Raw genomic sequence first — 16,872 nt, forward strand, 5'->3', positions numbered from 1 at the left:
GGATGACTTCCAAGAGCTTTCAAAAGAGGTTTGTATCTATGGTAAGTGAATTTTCCAGCAACTGAATGGCTTTATTACAAGACAGCCCAGCTGAAGGAAGTTGTAAGCTATTACAGTCTCCCAACAGAAACATTCAAGATATTGATAGCACCCCTGCATAAACGCAAGCAACACCTCATTTGAAAGTTTCTTGTACAGGACATTCTGGTGCTGTAGAACACCAGAACTTTGCAAGCATATCAAATTTAGGACAGCACAAAACTGTCCTGCACAAACCCTTCCGAATTTAATCAATTGGCACTCTAATCCACACTCGGTCATCGTAATATCACTCTGCCAGATAATGCTGCAGAAAAAAAAGATAACACAAAAGAATACTGTATTGTGAGACATGGGATAACGTTTGATGGCCCTGCAAACTGGACCCACCTTTTGTTTTTTGCATTACAATGGAACAGAACTCCAAGAATGTGACAAGCAGGTTGGACGGCGGCTGATCCATGGTATTCACATCAACAGGGACTAGGTCTGCATGTATACGAAGGAAAAAGAAGCAATAAATTACATGTAACAGTTCTTGCAAGAGAGACTGCAGACATTTAAATGGGCTATCTATCTATCTTAAAATGCTCATGTATACCATGATTTGGGTGCACATTAACTCTTTCCATACAGCGCCCATTGGGCGTGGTTAGCCCTCTATCAATGGTTTGAAATGCCGCTTTCGAGACCTTCTGCGCCGCTCACGGACATACTGCGGAATCGGACGTGAAGGAGGAGAACTATACTTTAGTTTTCTAAAAAGTTCGCTTTTTTCCTGTTAAGCGGTGATTTTAAAACGCGCTCCAAAGTTTCGCGATCGTCAAAGCAGAACGCAAAAATGTCTGGCACCGGAAACGGCGCGCACGCTTCGGGAGATCGCAGATATCGCGATCCCACTGCCTCTGCTGCTGATCTCATCGATACATCGAATAGCAGCGAGTCAGAGGACGCTGACTTTTCGTCAGACTTTGAGTCTGAAAGCGATGAAGATGCAAACCAGCCCAGAACATCAGTGGCCGCAGCCCGGCACGCTCAACTGTAGTGCTTGCAGTTCAACTTTTGTAGCGAATACCTGTTCAATGAAAAATTTCGATTTTTTTCGGAGATAGTGCCTAATAGACAGCAATACATTTTGCATATCTGATAATTTTCGCAACATTTTTTTCTTAGTAGATACAAGCGTGTCTTTACAAGCTTTGTTCAATTTTATCGCACAATCTTGATTTTAATGATTTATATCTTTTTTATATGACATGCATCTCGTTAATAAAATTTTTATGCGTGAAAAGTACATTCATTGTGCTTTATGTTTATGTATTCCATTAAATATTGAGTGCAGTAGTTCCTTCAGAAAAAGACATCTGCCGTAACATACAAAAAACACCTATTTTCCAAATGGTAGGAAAAAAAATTAAATTATGGGGTTTTACGTGCCAAAACCAGTTCTGCTTATGAGGCACGCCGTAGTGGGGGACTCCGGAAATTTGGACCACCTGGGGTTCTTTAACGTGCACCTAAATCTAAGTACACGGGTGTTTTCGCATTTCGCCCCCATCGAAATGCGGCCGCCGTGGCCGGGATTCGATCCCGCGACCTCACGCTCAGCAGCCCAACACCATAGCCACTGAGCAACCACGGCGGGTAAATGGTAGGAAAAGAGTTAACGAACTCAAGGTTGCGAAAATTAATCCTGAGCCCTTCACTACAGCATTCCTCAGAGCCCACAGTACAGCTTCGGGATTTTAAGCCCCATAATTTAATACCTTGTGTTACTTAAAAAAGCAAAGGGAGCATTCAGTAAATTATATCACTGAAATTCATCACCAATTCAAAATGCCTAACATTATAACTGAGAAGCAAGGAATTAATAAAGCTGACAAGAGAGAGCTGAAAGAGGTCTTCATTCTACAGTAGGAGGGATGGGATTGTTCCTGATGATGATAACAATAGTCAAGCTTGTACTAGCTTTCCCAAAAACAGGAGATATACACCTATGCTAACATATTCCATTCAAGCATCACAAATGCTTCTTACCATGGGAGATGGCTGCACAGCTGGTTTCCAACTCTAATGACATTGCGTAACTCTAATTGGAAATAGTCAAACCCATTTATATTGAACTTCGAAAAAAGTGCCCCTGAGTTTGACATAGCATGTAATTCAATATAAAAGTTTTATGAAATTTTACCTGTAAAAATATATTTGACCCCCTTGAAAGGGTCTTTTTTTTTCTTTTTTAAGGCACTCATGAAGTCAGGATGGACACGCTCATTGGCTATTAACGGAACGTCCCGATGTCATAAATCACACGCCCATAGACCAACACAGGTAGGCTCGCGAACACTGCAATGGCCGATGTATTCATAAGTATTTTAATAAATTTTTCTAGCTATTGGTGCAGCACAGACTGGTGCACTGCCATGGTGCGAGAAATTTGTGCACAGCAGACACTATCAGTGAAATTAAAGGTTTGCTGATTTGGTCTTCCTCAATGATAAGCAAACTAGCTGCCTATAGACGGTTTCATGCTCGCGATAACAGCAGCGAGCGTGCCACCCCCAAGAAACTTCCGGTCACGTACCTTATCAGTCTGCTATATTTTAACGCATGGTTGCTTCTTTGCCAGTTACATTTAGCATCTACGTCAGTGGGCAAAACCAGAAGCCGTGCAGGGCCTATGTTTGTAATCAGTGAAAAGGTCTATAGACACAGGAAAGCCAACTTACAGACCCATTCGGCACTGCGCAGGTTTGATCTGTTAGGTGTCAATGCGATTTACATTCTATATATATTAACAATGTACAGAAATTAGACAGCTTTAGTTTAACGTTAGCGTAATAGTGGGGTTACGGGAAATAGCGTTACCGTTCTGCAAACGCACTTTGCAGAAAGAGAGTTTTAGTATAGCGTGATAGCATAGTTTACATGCGGGACGCTATTCCAATACGCTTTGAATTTCACATGCATAGGGTACCTACGTGATTCTATGTGTGCGTTCGTCCAGAAAGTGCGAGAGGCAGCGAAATGGAAGCTAGCGCATTGTATTTTTACTTCCCATGTCTGCCGATCTGCAGCGAAACAGACAAGCAATACAAGCTGTCTACTATAGCCTCATAGCTCCGCAATTTTCCGATCTCAGAGGCCATATGCCGTCGTCGCGCATATCACCCGACTTTACCAATAGGTGGCGCTCACATCTCGGAGAAAATTTCTCTCGTTAGGCTTGAGTGCATTCGAAACAAGAAGCGATCTCGAAAATTCCTCAAGGTTATCCAGATAACTCTGTCGTCAAAGCGGCCCGAGACTAAGCAAAAACCGTTTACACAGTGATTTGCTATGAATGAAGTGAATTCTACAAAAACAACGCGAAAATCAGTTCAATGCGGGCGGCCGGGAGCCCTGCCATGTTGTATGTAAACTACATAAAGCACGCAAACACGGTAACGTTAAATCTGAGAAATAGCGTGCGGTAAACGGTATGGGTCGTTTAGCGTTCTGCGCATGCGCATTTCGATCCCACTATTCCGCTAAGCCCGCTAGCTATTACGGTATCCACGCTAAACTAAAACTGTTTATTGTTCTATATAATGGATAAACTGATGCAACTGGGTTCAATATAACTGTGTTTGACTGTACAGCCACCATAACAAATACTGAATAGGTGATGATAAACTGTAACATGTGCCCTCTACAACAGAAGAGTTACTAGAATGCATTAGCAACTGGCTCACCATGCGGCGAGTGTTCCGTAGGAGATGCAGCACCACTGGTTGGGGCAGATGCAGTTGCACAGGACTCTGTCTGAGACTGAGTCAACAAAACAAGAATTAGACAACAGACAAGAGTTGGACAACGATAATTAGAAAACAAGACACAGAAGCCTAAGCCGCCCCCACCTCTCAACCCTATAGACGTGTACACAGCGGAGGACAGGGGGGCCATTGCCCCCCTTGGCCTGCTTACGGTAGACGTCACTAATCGAGTGACCCCCTGCATAGTCGCTAGTTCCATGCTTCATGAGACCTTCGCCGGTTACTTTTGCCTTTTGTTAAACAGAGTATTGGACTGTCTACCAGCTTTCCTTTAATCATTCAGCGTTAGTCAAGAGAATGCAACGCTTTTGCTTAATAACACTAAGCGATGGTTACCAGATAGACGAGGACAAAATGCATAAACGCTAGAACCATTAGTCAGATTATCCACGCTTATTAGCATCCCGAGTTAAGAATGCCTACTGCCTTGATAAGCACAATGTTTAAGTGTTTTTGTGCTAAGGAGAGTTCTGAAAAGAAACCTGCACATTTATGACTGTGCAACAATCAACACCTTGTGGATTTTCAAGTACAAAACCAGAAAGCCATTAATATTGTTTCTTGGCACCAGTTTATAACATAGTGCCTGGTGCATGGTTTCAGGCCATTTCAAATAACCTGTGCATAAAATTCACATTGTACAACAGCCTAGCACATTGCAATGTAGAAGTATGATAAGCAATTGTTTTATGGGGGTTTTTCATATCTTGTTACATGTCCACAAAATGTCCCAGGGTGGATAGTGTGCCAAAAAGAAAGTGAATATGTGGGAGGGGCACTACAAGATAGCTTGGCCCCCCTTAATGAAAAGCCCTGCATACTGATGTCCCACCCTAAAATAAAAGAAGATGCCATATTTCAAAGTCTACCCACGTAAAAAATAGGAAGTACAGTGCCTCACATTTGTCAGGATCGTTATGAAGTTCCTGTTTAAGTGAACAGCCTCATACAGGGCAAGAAGAACAGCATCATCGCTCCTGAATGAAATAAAGATGTACACCAAAATGAACAACACACTTTACATCATCAACAAACAAATGTCAACTAGTATAAGTATCAGAAACATCTAGGTTGCAAAATCTAAAATAGTTTGATATATCCAAATAAATGGAAGAAGTTAAACTGACTTCAATAGTTTCCCAACTAGAGAAAGGGCTACTTAGCAACAGCGTGTCAACCACATCACCCATTTGTTAACATATTAATGCATTATTTATGTATGAATTATACCTAGAAGATACAGTCTCAACTTAAGAAGAAATACGGCAGCTCACACAAAAGCTTATATGGTGTCTGTTTGCTCTTGTGCATGTACTGTACATGTTTTTCTGCATGTACGTACAAATGTGTGCCAGCATAGAAAGACCATAAACAGACCTTCCGGAGTCTTTCATGGGCACTCCTTCATCAGCAAGGAACATGGTGCCAACCTGAAACAAGAATGTGAATGGCTATAACATCGCTACATGTCTGAGGAAACAAAAATCAATTCAACCTCAGATTTCTTTGTATTCTAGAAATCTGCAAGACTAATGAAATAAGAGCAATGTTCCATCCAGCAGTTCTTGCTGGCATGAATGAAGTGCCAGATGTCTGCTACGATTTCTTTTTTCCAACAAGGTTTGCTACATTGCATACTAAATGTGCTTATGCATGCTGGCCTTCTTCATGCGCAAATTGCAGCAAGGCATTGCGGAACACTGCAGAACAAAGAAACTGAGGATTGCTGACAAACCACTGATACACTGACGTGTGAGAGTGATCCCTCAATGTCTGTGCTGTAGTGAACAGATGCTGTTAGGTATTGCTGTTCAGACAGACAATACAATATTGAAGCCAATGAAAGTTGCAACTTTATGTCTGAATATCCTCACTACTTATGCGAATACAGTCGAACCCACTTATAACAATACCGGTTTTAACAATACAGTTAAACCTGGATATAATGAAATTGACAAATTCCCGAAAAACTTCGTTATAAAGAGGATTTCGTTATGTGCAGGTTCGGCACTAAAATTCGAAAAAGGAACGCTTACCGTATTTACTCGATTCTGACGCACCCTCGATTGTAACGTGCACCCGTTTTCTGTTTTCGTCGAAGCACTCATCCTTGGAATGTCACACCAGGTACTGGATGCATGGACGCGTGTCGTTTCGCACAAGCGCGAGGCATTGGAAACGAAGAGCGAGCGTCATGATGGCGTCGTAGCGTTGTATAGTGTTACAGTAGAATCCCGCTGTTACGTTCCCGGGTGCTGCGTTTTCCCGGCTGTTACGTCATTTTCGGCCGGTCCCGGCACAGCTCCCATAGCACCCAAGCGACGACGGCATCATGCATTGGTAACCCCGCTGTTGTGTCGCAACTGTTGGACCGTTCCCGCATCATGCGTTGCGAATTGCCACCTCGCGCCGGCCCGAGCGGCCATTTTAGACTTTTCATGACGCTTGGGTTGGTGGCTTGACGATTGCATTGGCCGCCCACAGTGCCGGGGGCGATAACTATGACGTATTTTGGATTTTCGCCAGCAAAAGTATGGCCCTTGAGATCCGTATTTGCTATCTAAAGATGGTGTCTATGAGGCGTTGTGGCCCTAAAATTGGTTTTGGCTCATAGATGTTCCGTATAAAGTCCAAGGGCGATAACGCAGTCGCCGCGCACCGTATGCTGTATGTGCGAGTGAAAACATGCGAGGAGTGCTGACGACGGCATCTAAATCTTGCAAGCACAAGAAAGAAAAGCAGGGAGGAAGCGCGCCTTCTTCCGTTGTGCTCGAGGCACCGGCTAGGGAGCGAGGGGGGAGGGATAGCAGGTGGCGTTGTACTGTACTCTGGCATCAACTGCGTACTGCGCGGCAGCGCACGGTTGCACGGGCCACATCTTGAAAGCGATCTGCGTTGGGGCAGAGTCTAGGCAGTGTAGGTGCGCCGGCGGCTCGTAGCTTTGTGCGTGCTGTGTGTTCTCAGCGCTCAGTTTGCGTTGAAGCGATAGACACGCTCGCTTCTGCAGCGGCGCTTCCACACGCCACCAGCGTTTGACAGCGCATGTCCGCGCTCATCGAGTGTAATGTGTCACAGCGTCTGCCAGCGCGTCGATAACATCAACTGGAAAAGGAGAGTGCTGGCTTGGCGGGCTAGGCCAGCTGCAGCAAGCGGCAGGATCAGGTTTTAATGAAGGGAGGGGGAAAGGTCACGCCCGCGGCGGCAAGATCGCCAGGTCGAGGGATGCAGGCCCGCCTCGCACACGCTCGCACGCACACGTGCGCTCGCTTCGCATTCCGTCGCGGCGGAGAAGGTGCTTACGGTTACTGCTCGCGCAAAAATGACAAAATTTGGGCCGAAATCTCTAGGTTGTCAGCGGGGAAAATTTGTTATTTCGAGGGGGTCCCCCGCTGCCACTTCGTTTCGTAGAGGTCTAAAATACATGTGCTTCTATGGAGTAATGGCGGGGAATAGAAAAACTTTGTTATATCCTGGAATTCGTTATATAGAGGTTCGTTATAAGCAGGTTTAACTGTATATCGGTTATAACAATGAGAAGCTGCTGCACCGTCAACTTTTGTATGTTTTCTATGGTGAAATAGCCTGCTTACTACAATGCCCCCAGGCCACATTATTGGTTATAACGATAAAGTCTGGCCACTGGGTGTCCGTGCCGAAAAGTAATAGAATGTGAAATGCTTGATAAGAAAAAAGCAAAAAGGAATTCAAGCCGCCGCACATCGCCGCGCTGTTTTCCAGCCTTCTCCGCATCGCCAGCCTCGTGCGCCTCCCTCCCATCGCCATTCCACCGCTCCGAAAACGAATGGGCTGCACCTCAGCCTCCAGAATAATTAGCTGCGTCCATAGCTCTATGCCACACCACCCTCCAAAACACAAATGGACTGCGCCAACTGCACTGATAGCGCTGCGCGTGGCTCCGAGATTGCGCACTGGCCAGCTGGCCCCTCAATCCACACAGTTCTGCCAACAGTTTAAGGCGCTCGGGCTCGTCTTTGTTGGTTATGTCGAAGTTGTTCCTGACCACGTGGTTTCTCGGCCTTGTTTGACTCGCCGCCGAAGCCGAAGACGGCTGATCCGCCCCCTTACCATTGGCAATGCACAACATTGCCGGTGAAAAGGAAGCGCACTGCTATAGATTTCGAAATGAAGTGCTGCTAAAGGCTCATTCACACTAGGCCGACATGACACCGATTTTGGTCTGGCTACTGTTGGCGACAGCGATTTCCTTCCTTTAAATCGTTGGCCAGAGCAATTTCCGTCCTGTAAACTACTGTCGCCAACAGTCGGCAGACCAAATTCAATGTCTTGTCGGCCTAGTGTGAATGAGCCTTAACCGATGTGGCAATGGTCGCTAACGTGCTTACATCGGATAGCGACGACGGCAGCGATGACGCAGTAAGGCAGGCTGCCTCAACAATGCCCTCGCAGGAGGCCCTGCAGATGATTCAGTCCCTCCGGGGCTTCGTTTTCACGATGGACCTTCTGCTGGACTACGTGCAGCACCAGGACACCTTGGAGAAGGATGTCAGCAAGCTTTGCGTAAAGCAAGCAAAGCTGACGGACAAAGGGTTTTCTCGTGCATGCCAGTGAGAAGTCATGGCGAGATGCTTGTGGCGAATTCGCTCCAGCGTTTTTTCCGAGATCTCAAGCTGAGGGGCTGCAACAGCAACCTTTTCACATTTTTTAAAAGGCCCCTTTTGTGGCCACCACAGCGATGCCTCGGCGGAGCTCACATGTCACTTGCCACCCGTGACCCCACTTTGCAGTTGTTATAGCAGTGCAATTCTTTAACGCTGACAGCCGCGGCTTGTTTCACGTGATCAGAGTGTGGGGGAAGCAGAGTTGAACAGTTACACAAGCCAACACAATCAGCAGCTGGATAGAGGAAGGTGGTGGGGAGGGGCACTGGCCTCCCTGCCAATATAGTTTTCTCACAACAGCTCTGCCATCCCTTCATTTTTAGTTTTTTCATGCAACCCAGTGATAACAATTATTGGTTATAACAATGGAATTTTTGTGGTATTTATACCACGAAAATATGTATTATAAGTGGGTTCAAATGTATGTACAAATTTTTTTGTGTGTTGTCTCTTGAAATAAAGTCAATTTAAAGGCAGTACTCATCCTGTCCTCCTTGTCTGTGTATTTTTTAGCATTATCAAGTTTAAGTGTAAATATCTGAAAGGACCGAGACACTTCGGTACATCAGGCCTGTGTACAGTATAGACCACTTATAACGTAACCACTTAGAGTGCAGGACCGGATATAGTGCGGTCTTTTCAGACTCCCGTTAATTTTCCCATAGCACTCCATGTATACACATATCGCTTATAGTGCAGTTGCGGGAAACGAAATACCGGTTACAGTGCGGCTGACTGGGAGTACGGAAGTCAGCGGAGACGGCGAACGCTCCCCTCAAACGGGTGCCTCAAGGAGTGCTCGAGGAAGAGAGAGAGAGACGAAGTGGAGGAGAAGGGCACATGGTGTGAACGAACAGCCAGTGAGGCTGTAACCAGAATCTTGAGTGCGTCGTGAAATATCACGGCGCGCATAGCGAGCGAGGGCCACGAAACGGCCAACGCTCGCTTCACGATAACGGCAGTAAACGAAACTTCAGCGAGCGAGCGGGCGGCGCCAGCACGGCACGCCGAAGGGCGCACACGGAGACCGTGGAATGTGAGGGAGGAGGGCGGCAGGGAAGCGGATTTTGTCTCGGCAACTCCGCCGCTTCGGTGGCTCCCCTCGCCCTCCCTCGTAGCTCCCTCACTTTTGACTGTCACCGTGCGCGCCCGCACGTGACTAGAAAGTAGAGGAAGCATAAAGGAGAAAGAAGGGTTCACTGCCGTTTTCTACGCGTGGCTACGGTAGCGTGGCTGAGACATCGGCACGTACACGCATGTTCCGGCACAACATAGAATCGGCGACCTTTGCCATTTGAGAGAGGGTGAAATGTCCGCCACGTTTTTTTTTTCTTTTTTTGGTTTGTTCGCGCGCAACATTGAGGGGTCTCCCCTAAGCTTTTACTCTACGGCACTGCCGGAGCAATGCCGGTCGGAGGCGCCGCCGCGTGATTTGGTTCGAATTAACGAGATTCGACTGTAAATTGAATGCAAACTTTCTAGCCGCATTCCTCGACTGTCGCATACGCGTGGCGGCTCGGTGCACATGTTTTGCATATGTGCGGGCCTCGAAAATTGTTGCTTTGGTTATAGTGCGGTACCGCTTATAGTGCGGATATTCGCGACTCCGGCGACTTACGTTATAAGCGGTCTACACTGTACATGACTACACACTAGCTGCCAAATGGCTTCATGTACACTTTCGCTATGTGTCTGCTGGCCTGGAAACCTTTTTAACAGATAACACACTTCACCACTGCACAGAATGTGCTCAACGTCACAGACTAGAATCACAGCATTTCATTCATTGCCAGCTCGACAACAAAACCACACCAGCTACCGACTATTTTACTAGAAAGCTATCAACTTACAAAGTTGGTTACTGTAGAGAAGAGACCAGCTTGAGGCTCGGCTTGTTCTTGCAGAAATTGCCTGAAATGCACACATATCAGCTAATGGCACAGTTTCAAAAAAAAGTTTTAGAAGCAGCTAACACAACATAAGTAATCATGCACAGTACTTCTTCTTCTTTCTTCTTTCTGGGGTTTTACGTGCCAAAACCAGTTCTGATTATGAGGCACGCCGTAGTGGAGGGCTCCAGATTAATTTTGACCACCTGGGGTTCTTTAACGTGCACTACAACGCAAGCACACGGGCGTTTTTGCATTTCGGCTCCATCGAAATGCGGCCGCCGCGGCCGGGATTCGATCCCGCGATCTCGTGCTTAGCAGCGCAACGCCTTAGCTGACTGAGCCACCTCGGCGGGTAAATCATGCACAGTAGTGCAACCTCATGCAAAACGCAAACATACCTCCCTTTTGAACAAATTGCACAGTGCTATAACCTCATGCAAGACATTAAGCTAACACCCTATTAAACAAATGCCAACCATGCAGCACAAGTAGTATTTGCACACTGCTGAATAAAAATTTTGCAGTACCATTGGTTGCAAAAGTTTATGGGACATGAGAGTCATGAAAAAGCTGAATTCCTGCTAAGACTGGGCACATGACTCAAATTCGAAGCTTCGAGCTGTAGTAGGTTTTGCAACTCACATAGTGGTTTATCAAATTAAAAGCCATATGTTGTAGCAGAGCAGAAATTTGGAATTTGTTGTGCAAACCATGTTCTGTAAACACTTACGGATAACTGTACATCCTTGCGAACTTTTAACAATATTGTCCGTGCATCAACCTGTCATTCAGTCAGCACCGTGAGCACAGGGGCAGAAATGATTATGTGCTGAAAGTGCTTAACAGTGTGATCGTCGTCTACCATGCTACTCCCCTGACCACACACAATCCTTGCTGCTTATCACCTCATAGTTTTATCTATGAATGCACAGATAATTTGAAAAAGAAAAGCATGCACACTACCACTTAACTATGACACTAGTGCAGGACATTGCAATCTGTGGTAAACTTTCACGCAGTTGCCAGGCATAGTTGCACATAACTGCTCGCCTTCAAGGTGACAAGCAGGAAGGATAGCAGCACACTCAAGAGAACAGCCTTCACAGAAAATGGTCTGTGTTATGTGCTTTGCACATGTGCACCAGTTTTCGCCCACGTCACCACCGTGCTCAATTAAAGGGCGCGGAGCAGCAGGCCAGCCAATGTTAACACAAAACAGTTAGAGAAAACCCAAAGATTTACAACAAGATTTTCCAGCTTCCCTGCTGGGACACCAGAAAATAATTGACAGTAAGATTTCTCACCGGTTGAATTCAGCAAGGGCAGTGGATACAACCATTCCATAACCCTGAAACAAGTAATGGTCATTTTAAGAAAACTCCTAAGAGTTTCTGACCACAGAGGAAGGTAGTGAGGCTTCCACACATTCAGCTAACATTTCAGCAACGCTTGAACACTGATCTTATGCTGTGAAATGCATAAGCAGGCGCTCAGAGAAATTTCCAGATCACAAGAGCAAAGAAAAAACTAGATTTAATTGTTTGGAACATCAGCATGCATAGAGAGGTGCATGTATTAGGTGGCGCATATGGGTGCAGAGTGCACACCCCAATTTTTGGTTGCATGCTTTGACTATGAGTGAATTGAGCTCTCACATGACTTCTAAGCTCCAAGCTCTTACACGACTCTAAGCTCCAAAAAGCTTTCAGGAACACTTGCACAATGGGTAAAATCTACTGAAGACACCACAAATTTTTATGGCAAGGCACTCCTACAGTAGGCAACCTGATATCAAGCAGTTGCATGCAGTTTACAGCAGAATCATCCTCTTCAACTGTGGCTTGAACAATCACATTAAATCTACCAAGACAGCAGAGATTGAGTCCCACTAAATTGCAATACCCTGGTCGTCTTTAATGGAAGAAGGAATAAGCACCAAGGTATACAGATTTGATTCATATTAGAAAGACAGTTAACAGAATGATGTTGACGAGGTTAGACGTTTGGGCTTCTACATAAATGATGTTGACGGGGTTAGACGTTTGGGCTTCTACATGGAAGCCTTGTTCAGAGTGAACATTCCATTTCGGCTTCCACACGAAAGCATTGTTCACCAAAGCTTCCACACAGAAGCCTTCTTCAGAGTGAACAAGGCTTCGGTGTGGAGCTGAAACGTCTAACACCTTCTACAACATCATTTTGGTCGGCGTTCTATTAACTGTATTTCTAATATGAATCTACTTCCCGACCAGACAAGATGTCATCCAATTATTGATTTATACAGACTATAGTCTACGCAACTTGAGAAATCGTAGGACCTACAAAAAACAATGGCTAAATAACAAAAACATATCTCAATAAAGTGTCTTGTGCAACATGGAAATGTCTTGCTCCCAGGCACCTACTATACTTACATTCAATGCCAGTTCATTGTCCACAATAGAAAGCTTCACAATGTAAGGGTTGGCTGCCTAAACAGAAAAAAAAAAAAAAGTGTCATTTGAAATGGACAAACCAGGTTGTTGCTCTACCTCTATTAATGAACTGTTTTGAAATTTATGTATCACCTCACGAAATTTATGTTATCTGGTTTTCACCACAACCTAATATATTAGCCACACTATAATCTTAGTTTGCTGGTTGGACAAATTGCATTCCAGGCCAGGCCAGGATAAACACCATCAAGGATATTACACTACCCTTTGCACTGCGAGTCAGCAGTACTGCCTACTCATAGGATACACCAAAATAATCTTTTTTTTTAAGGTGACAGCAAAGTGCTCACCTCATACTTTCTATAGCTCACAAGTATTGTCAAGACCAAAACAGCATCATAGCCACAGTGTGCTCGAGAATGCTTGTCTGCAAGCAGCTGCAATAAGAAAGCACCACTGTTAAACAGAAGCCAGGAGATAAAACTAGGCTCAAGAAAGCTCGACGCCAACTGTACCTGTAGAATGGCTTCAAAAACACAGTTCATCATGACATACTCCAGCAGCGTGTTATTGCTAACATTTTCAGTAGCCTGTAAGATTTTGAAAACCGAGAAACACACAATCATTCCAGTGATGTCACTCATAAAAACCACTCCTTTGCACTGGCTTCTAACAATCTACTAAAATTTAAAGTAGAAGGTAAGCATATGCCCATAATTAGGAACTGCTCCAGCCACAGAAACAGCAGCACACAAATATAACACAGGATGTGTTTTACTTACACCTATTAAAGCCTAAAATTATTCAGTTATGTATCAGTAATCAGTTATCACAGAACCATAATATGACTGATGGAAAGGAATACACTATGTCGACCCTGAGTTAACCCTTTCAGGTGCCAATTAATTCTGACGATTTAAAACTTAACTTCGCCACATTTCTTACATTTTCAGAATCATTAAGGCGTACAAGTGTAGAACAGAATAAGAATTTTCAATTCTTCAGTGAGTTTTGTCAAGTTTACAGAATGTGGAACCCATGCAAAAACTCGGTACAGGAACATCAGATATGAGAACATCCACCATTTTATGTCTAGCAAGCTTAAAAAGCACTGATACAGCCACTTGAATATTATGCCTGGTGCAACACACTGTAAAAAAACAATGAAAGAAGTGAACCCGCTGCATACAACAACATAGTCACACCAAGTGAAAATACCCAAATGTCTACCTTCCCACTCATTTAACTAAAACATTTTGCACATTTTATTCAAGCTTCCAGCATGATCCTAATCAGAAGTGTTTCAAGATGTATGCCGACACATTTTAAATGTTACTTTCATCGATGTTGTTGCTGTTCATGGACACTCTTAGTGTACACTATTGCGTACACAATGCCTCAAAGGCGTAAAAATATTTTACCATAGCAGACACTCTGAATATGAAAGATTACGAGTCAAAGAATCTCACAATAGTGGTGGTACAAATCATAGATGATGTGCTTTTTAAAGGGCTAACAGTGCACTTAAAAAAATGCAGATAATGTCCCTTAACTCATGAAAAGCTATGCTCAGTTTCAAAGCACAATTATCTTTACATCTTCACATATAGTAAAATGTTTAGAAGGTGTGTTAAAACTGTCACTTTGCCTCATTTCAGCTATAGATCAGACACAATTAAAATAGCGGATTGTGTAAAGCTATGAGTCAAGCACTTTTCCAGTACTCTAACTTGGGACCATCGTGTAGGTGGAATGCATAGCAGCTTGTGCATACTGATGGCCGAATAAATAAAAATATATGCGTTACCTCAATGCATAAAACTTTCGCTGAAAGATTGTTCTTAATTTCAACCCAGTTTACATAAGCTCACTTAGTTTGGCGAATGACGACAAAGAAAAACAAACCGATTACTACTGCTACCGAAAAACGCAATGGTGGTAATAGCAAATATTCCTTTTCATTCTAATATTCAAGAGATCTTCGTTCGCTATTGCATAATGAAAATTAATCACCTCCATAACTACCACTTTACACATTTATACCTCATATCTAGGGTTCTGTGCTTTCGGTAAGTAGAGTTAAACCTGCTTATAACGAACCTCCATATAACGAATTCCTGGATATAACAAAGTTTTTGTATTCCCCGCCGTGACTCCATAGAAGCACATGTATTTGAAACCTCTACGTAACGAAGTGGCAGCGGGAGACCCCTTCGATATAACGAATTTTCCCCGTTGACAACCTAGAGATTTCGCCCCAAATTTCGTCATTTTTGCGCGAGCAGCAACCGGAAGCACCTTCTTCGCCGCGACGGAATGCGAAGCGGCGGCGGCGCGCTTGGCGCTTGGAATTCACGGCGCGAGAGCGAGCCCACGTGTGCGTGCATGCAAGCACGCGCTAGGCGGGCCTGCATCCCTTCAGCTGGCAATCTTGCCGCCGCGGGCGTGACCTTTCCCCTTCCCTTCATTCAAACCTGACCCATCCGCTTGCTGCAGCTGGCCCAGCCCGCCAAGCCGGCACTCTCCTTTTCCTGTTGATGTTGCCGAAGGAAAAAAAAACACTTTTTTTTGTTTTGTTTTTTCAACACGCTGGCTGCGTCACTCTTTGGTTACTGCGCAAGTCTCTGCACTTCACTTCACTAACGTGACACTAGGTGACAATATACGACGCTACGACGCCATTGTGTCGCTCGCTCTACGTTTCTGACATCTCGCGCTTGTGCGAAACGACACGCGTCCACGCATCCAGTACCTGGTGTGACATTCGAAGGATGAGTGCTTCGACGAAGAAACGCGAGATATTGACCTTGTCTGTAGTTCGCTTTGAAGATAAGCCCGCGCGGGCGCACACTTTTTTCACATCGCAGATCGCTTTCAAGATACGGCGGCCACCGCTAACCTCCCTTTCTCGCCTCCCCCGCCGTGCCTAGCGCGGAAGCGCACTTCCTCCCCCCCTTCTCCCTCGCACGTGCGAAATTTAGTCGGCTGACCCCCGCAAGCTTTCACTCGCACACACAGCGTACGGCGACGATGTTGCCGTGTTTGGACTTTACACGGAACCTCAAAGCGACGTCCACGGGGACAACACAAATGCGCTTAGCAATAAAATGTGCTTCTGCGCGGTTACTAGTCCGACGGCGACAACGAATTCGCACCCCCTACCGGCAGCTTCTCCGCGTTACCAGGAACTTATCTCAAAGGCCATGCTTTTGTGCACGGCAATCGCCAGAAAATACGTCATGGTGGCCATGTTGTAAGTTCACTATCATTGGCGACTATCGTCCGGGTGTCGCTATTCGAGAATCAAACGTCTGCGCGCATGAGATTTTGTGCCTGTGCGTGTAGAACAAGAAAAATAGTACGCACTAACCGTTTGGTGGGCAACGAGCGACTATGGCTTTAGCGGTCAGCCAATACATGGGGTTCATTGGGGGCTGGGTGGGGGAATCTTCGCGATTACACATTAAGCGGGTACGTATTAACGAGGTTTGACTATACTATCCTTACTTCATATAGCTGTCTGCTAATTTACTGTCGCAATCCCAAAGACCTTCGCCTTTCGGGCGAAACTGGGGACTTTTCTTGTTCATCGCAACTTCAGTGTATTGGGGGTAAATCTTGTGCGATAGTACATACGGTAAGTGTTTATTTTTCCAATTTTCGTGCCGAACCTGCATATAACGAAATCCTCTTTATAACGAAGTTTTTCGGGAATTTGTCAATTTCGTTATATCCAGGTTTAACTGTACTGTATAACTGTACCGTTGTGTTTAACTGTACTGTTGTGATGCATAACTCACACACTCTCTTGCTTATTAAATAGATTCTCAAAGAACTATGCTACTGACTGCCATGAAAAACAGTGTACAAAATCATTCTCTCATCCAATCCTGTTATTGACTGTGTGTGATTACGATTGCTTGCAGAAGTGTTTTATGCCCCTTAATTTTTTTATGCTCATAACTTATGCAGCATAACCCTTTTGCCGCTATTTCCCTGTGCACAGAAAATGCTCTCTATATGTATCTTTCTTCCTGAATATGACCAGGGA

At 44.9% G+C, this 16,872-nt stretch overlaps 1 protein-coding gene across 3 annotated transcripts in view; it reads right to left on the reverse strand.

The window, feature by feature from the left end:
- Positions 1-16,872, reverse strand: part of LOC119458151 (armadillo-like helical domain-containing protein 3) — a 61,165-nt gene that overhangs the window by 37,930 nt on the left and 6,363 nt on the right. For all 3 annotated transcript variants that reach the window (XR_005193434.2, XM_037719977.2, XM_037719986.2), the window contains exons 8-16: positions 13,337-13,411; positions 13,172-13,258; positions 12,801-12,857; positions 11,691-11,734; positions 10,345-10,405; positions 5,232-5,284; positions 4,756-4,831; positions 3,774-3,849; positions 430-528 (exon numbers count right to left, since the gene is read on the reverse strand). Coding sequence is in view for 2 of the 3 variants with exons in the window: in XM_037719977.2 (XP_037575905.1) it covers positions 430-528; positions 3,774-3,849; positions 4,756-4,831; positions 5,232-5,284; positions 10,345-10,405; positions 11,691-11,734; positions 12,801-12,857; positions 13,172-13,258; positions 13,337-13,411 (628 nt within the window). In the remaining variant the exon portion in view is untranslated. The remainder of the gene's footprint in view (positions 1-429; positions 529-3,773; positions 3,850-4,755; positions 4,832-5,231; positions 5,285-10,344; positions 10,406-11,690; positions 11,735-12,800; positions 12,858-13,171; positions 13,259-13,336; positions 13,412-16,872) is intronic.

The sequence above is a fragment of the Dermacentor silvarum genome, chromosome 1, assembly GCF_013339745.2.
Source record: "Dermacentor silvarum isolate Dsil-2018 chromosome 1, BIME_Dsil_1.4, whole genome shotgun sequence".
Lineage (NCBI taxonomy): Eukaryota > Metazoa > Arthropoda > Arachnida > Ixodida > Ixodidae > Dermacentor > Dermacentor silvarum.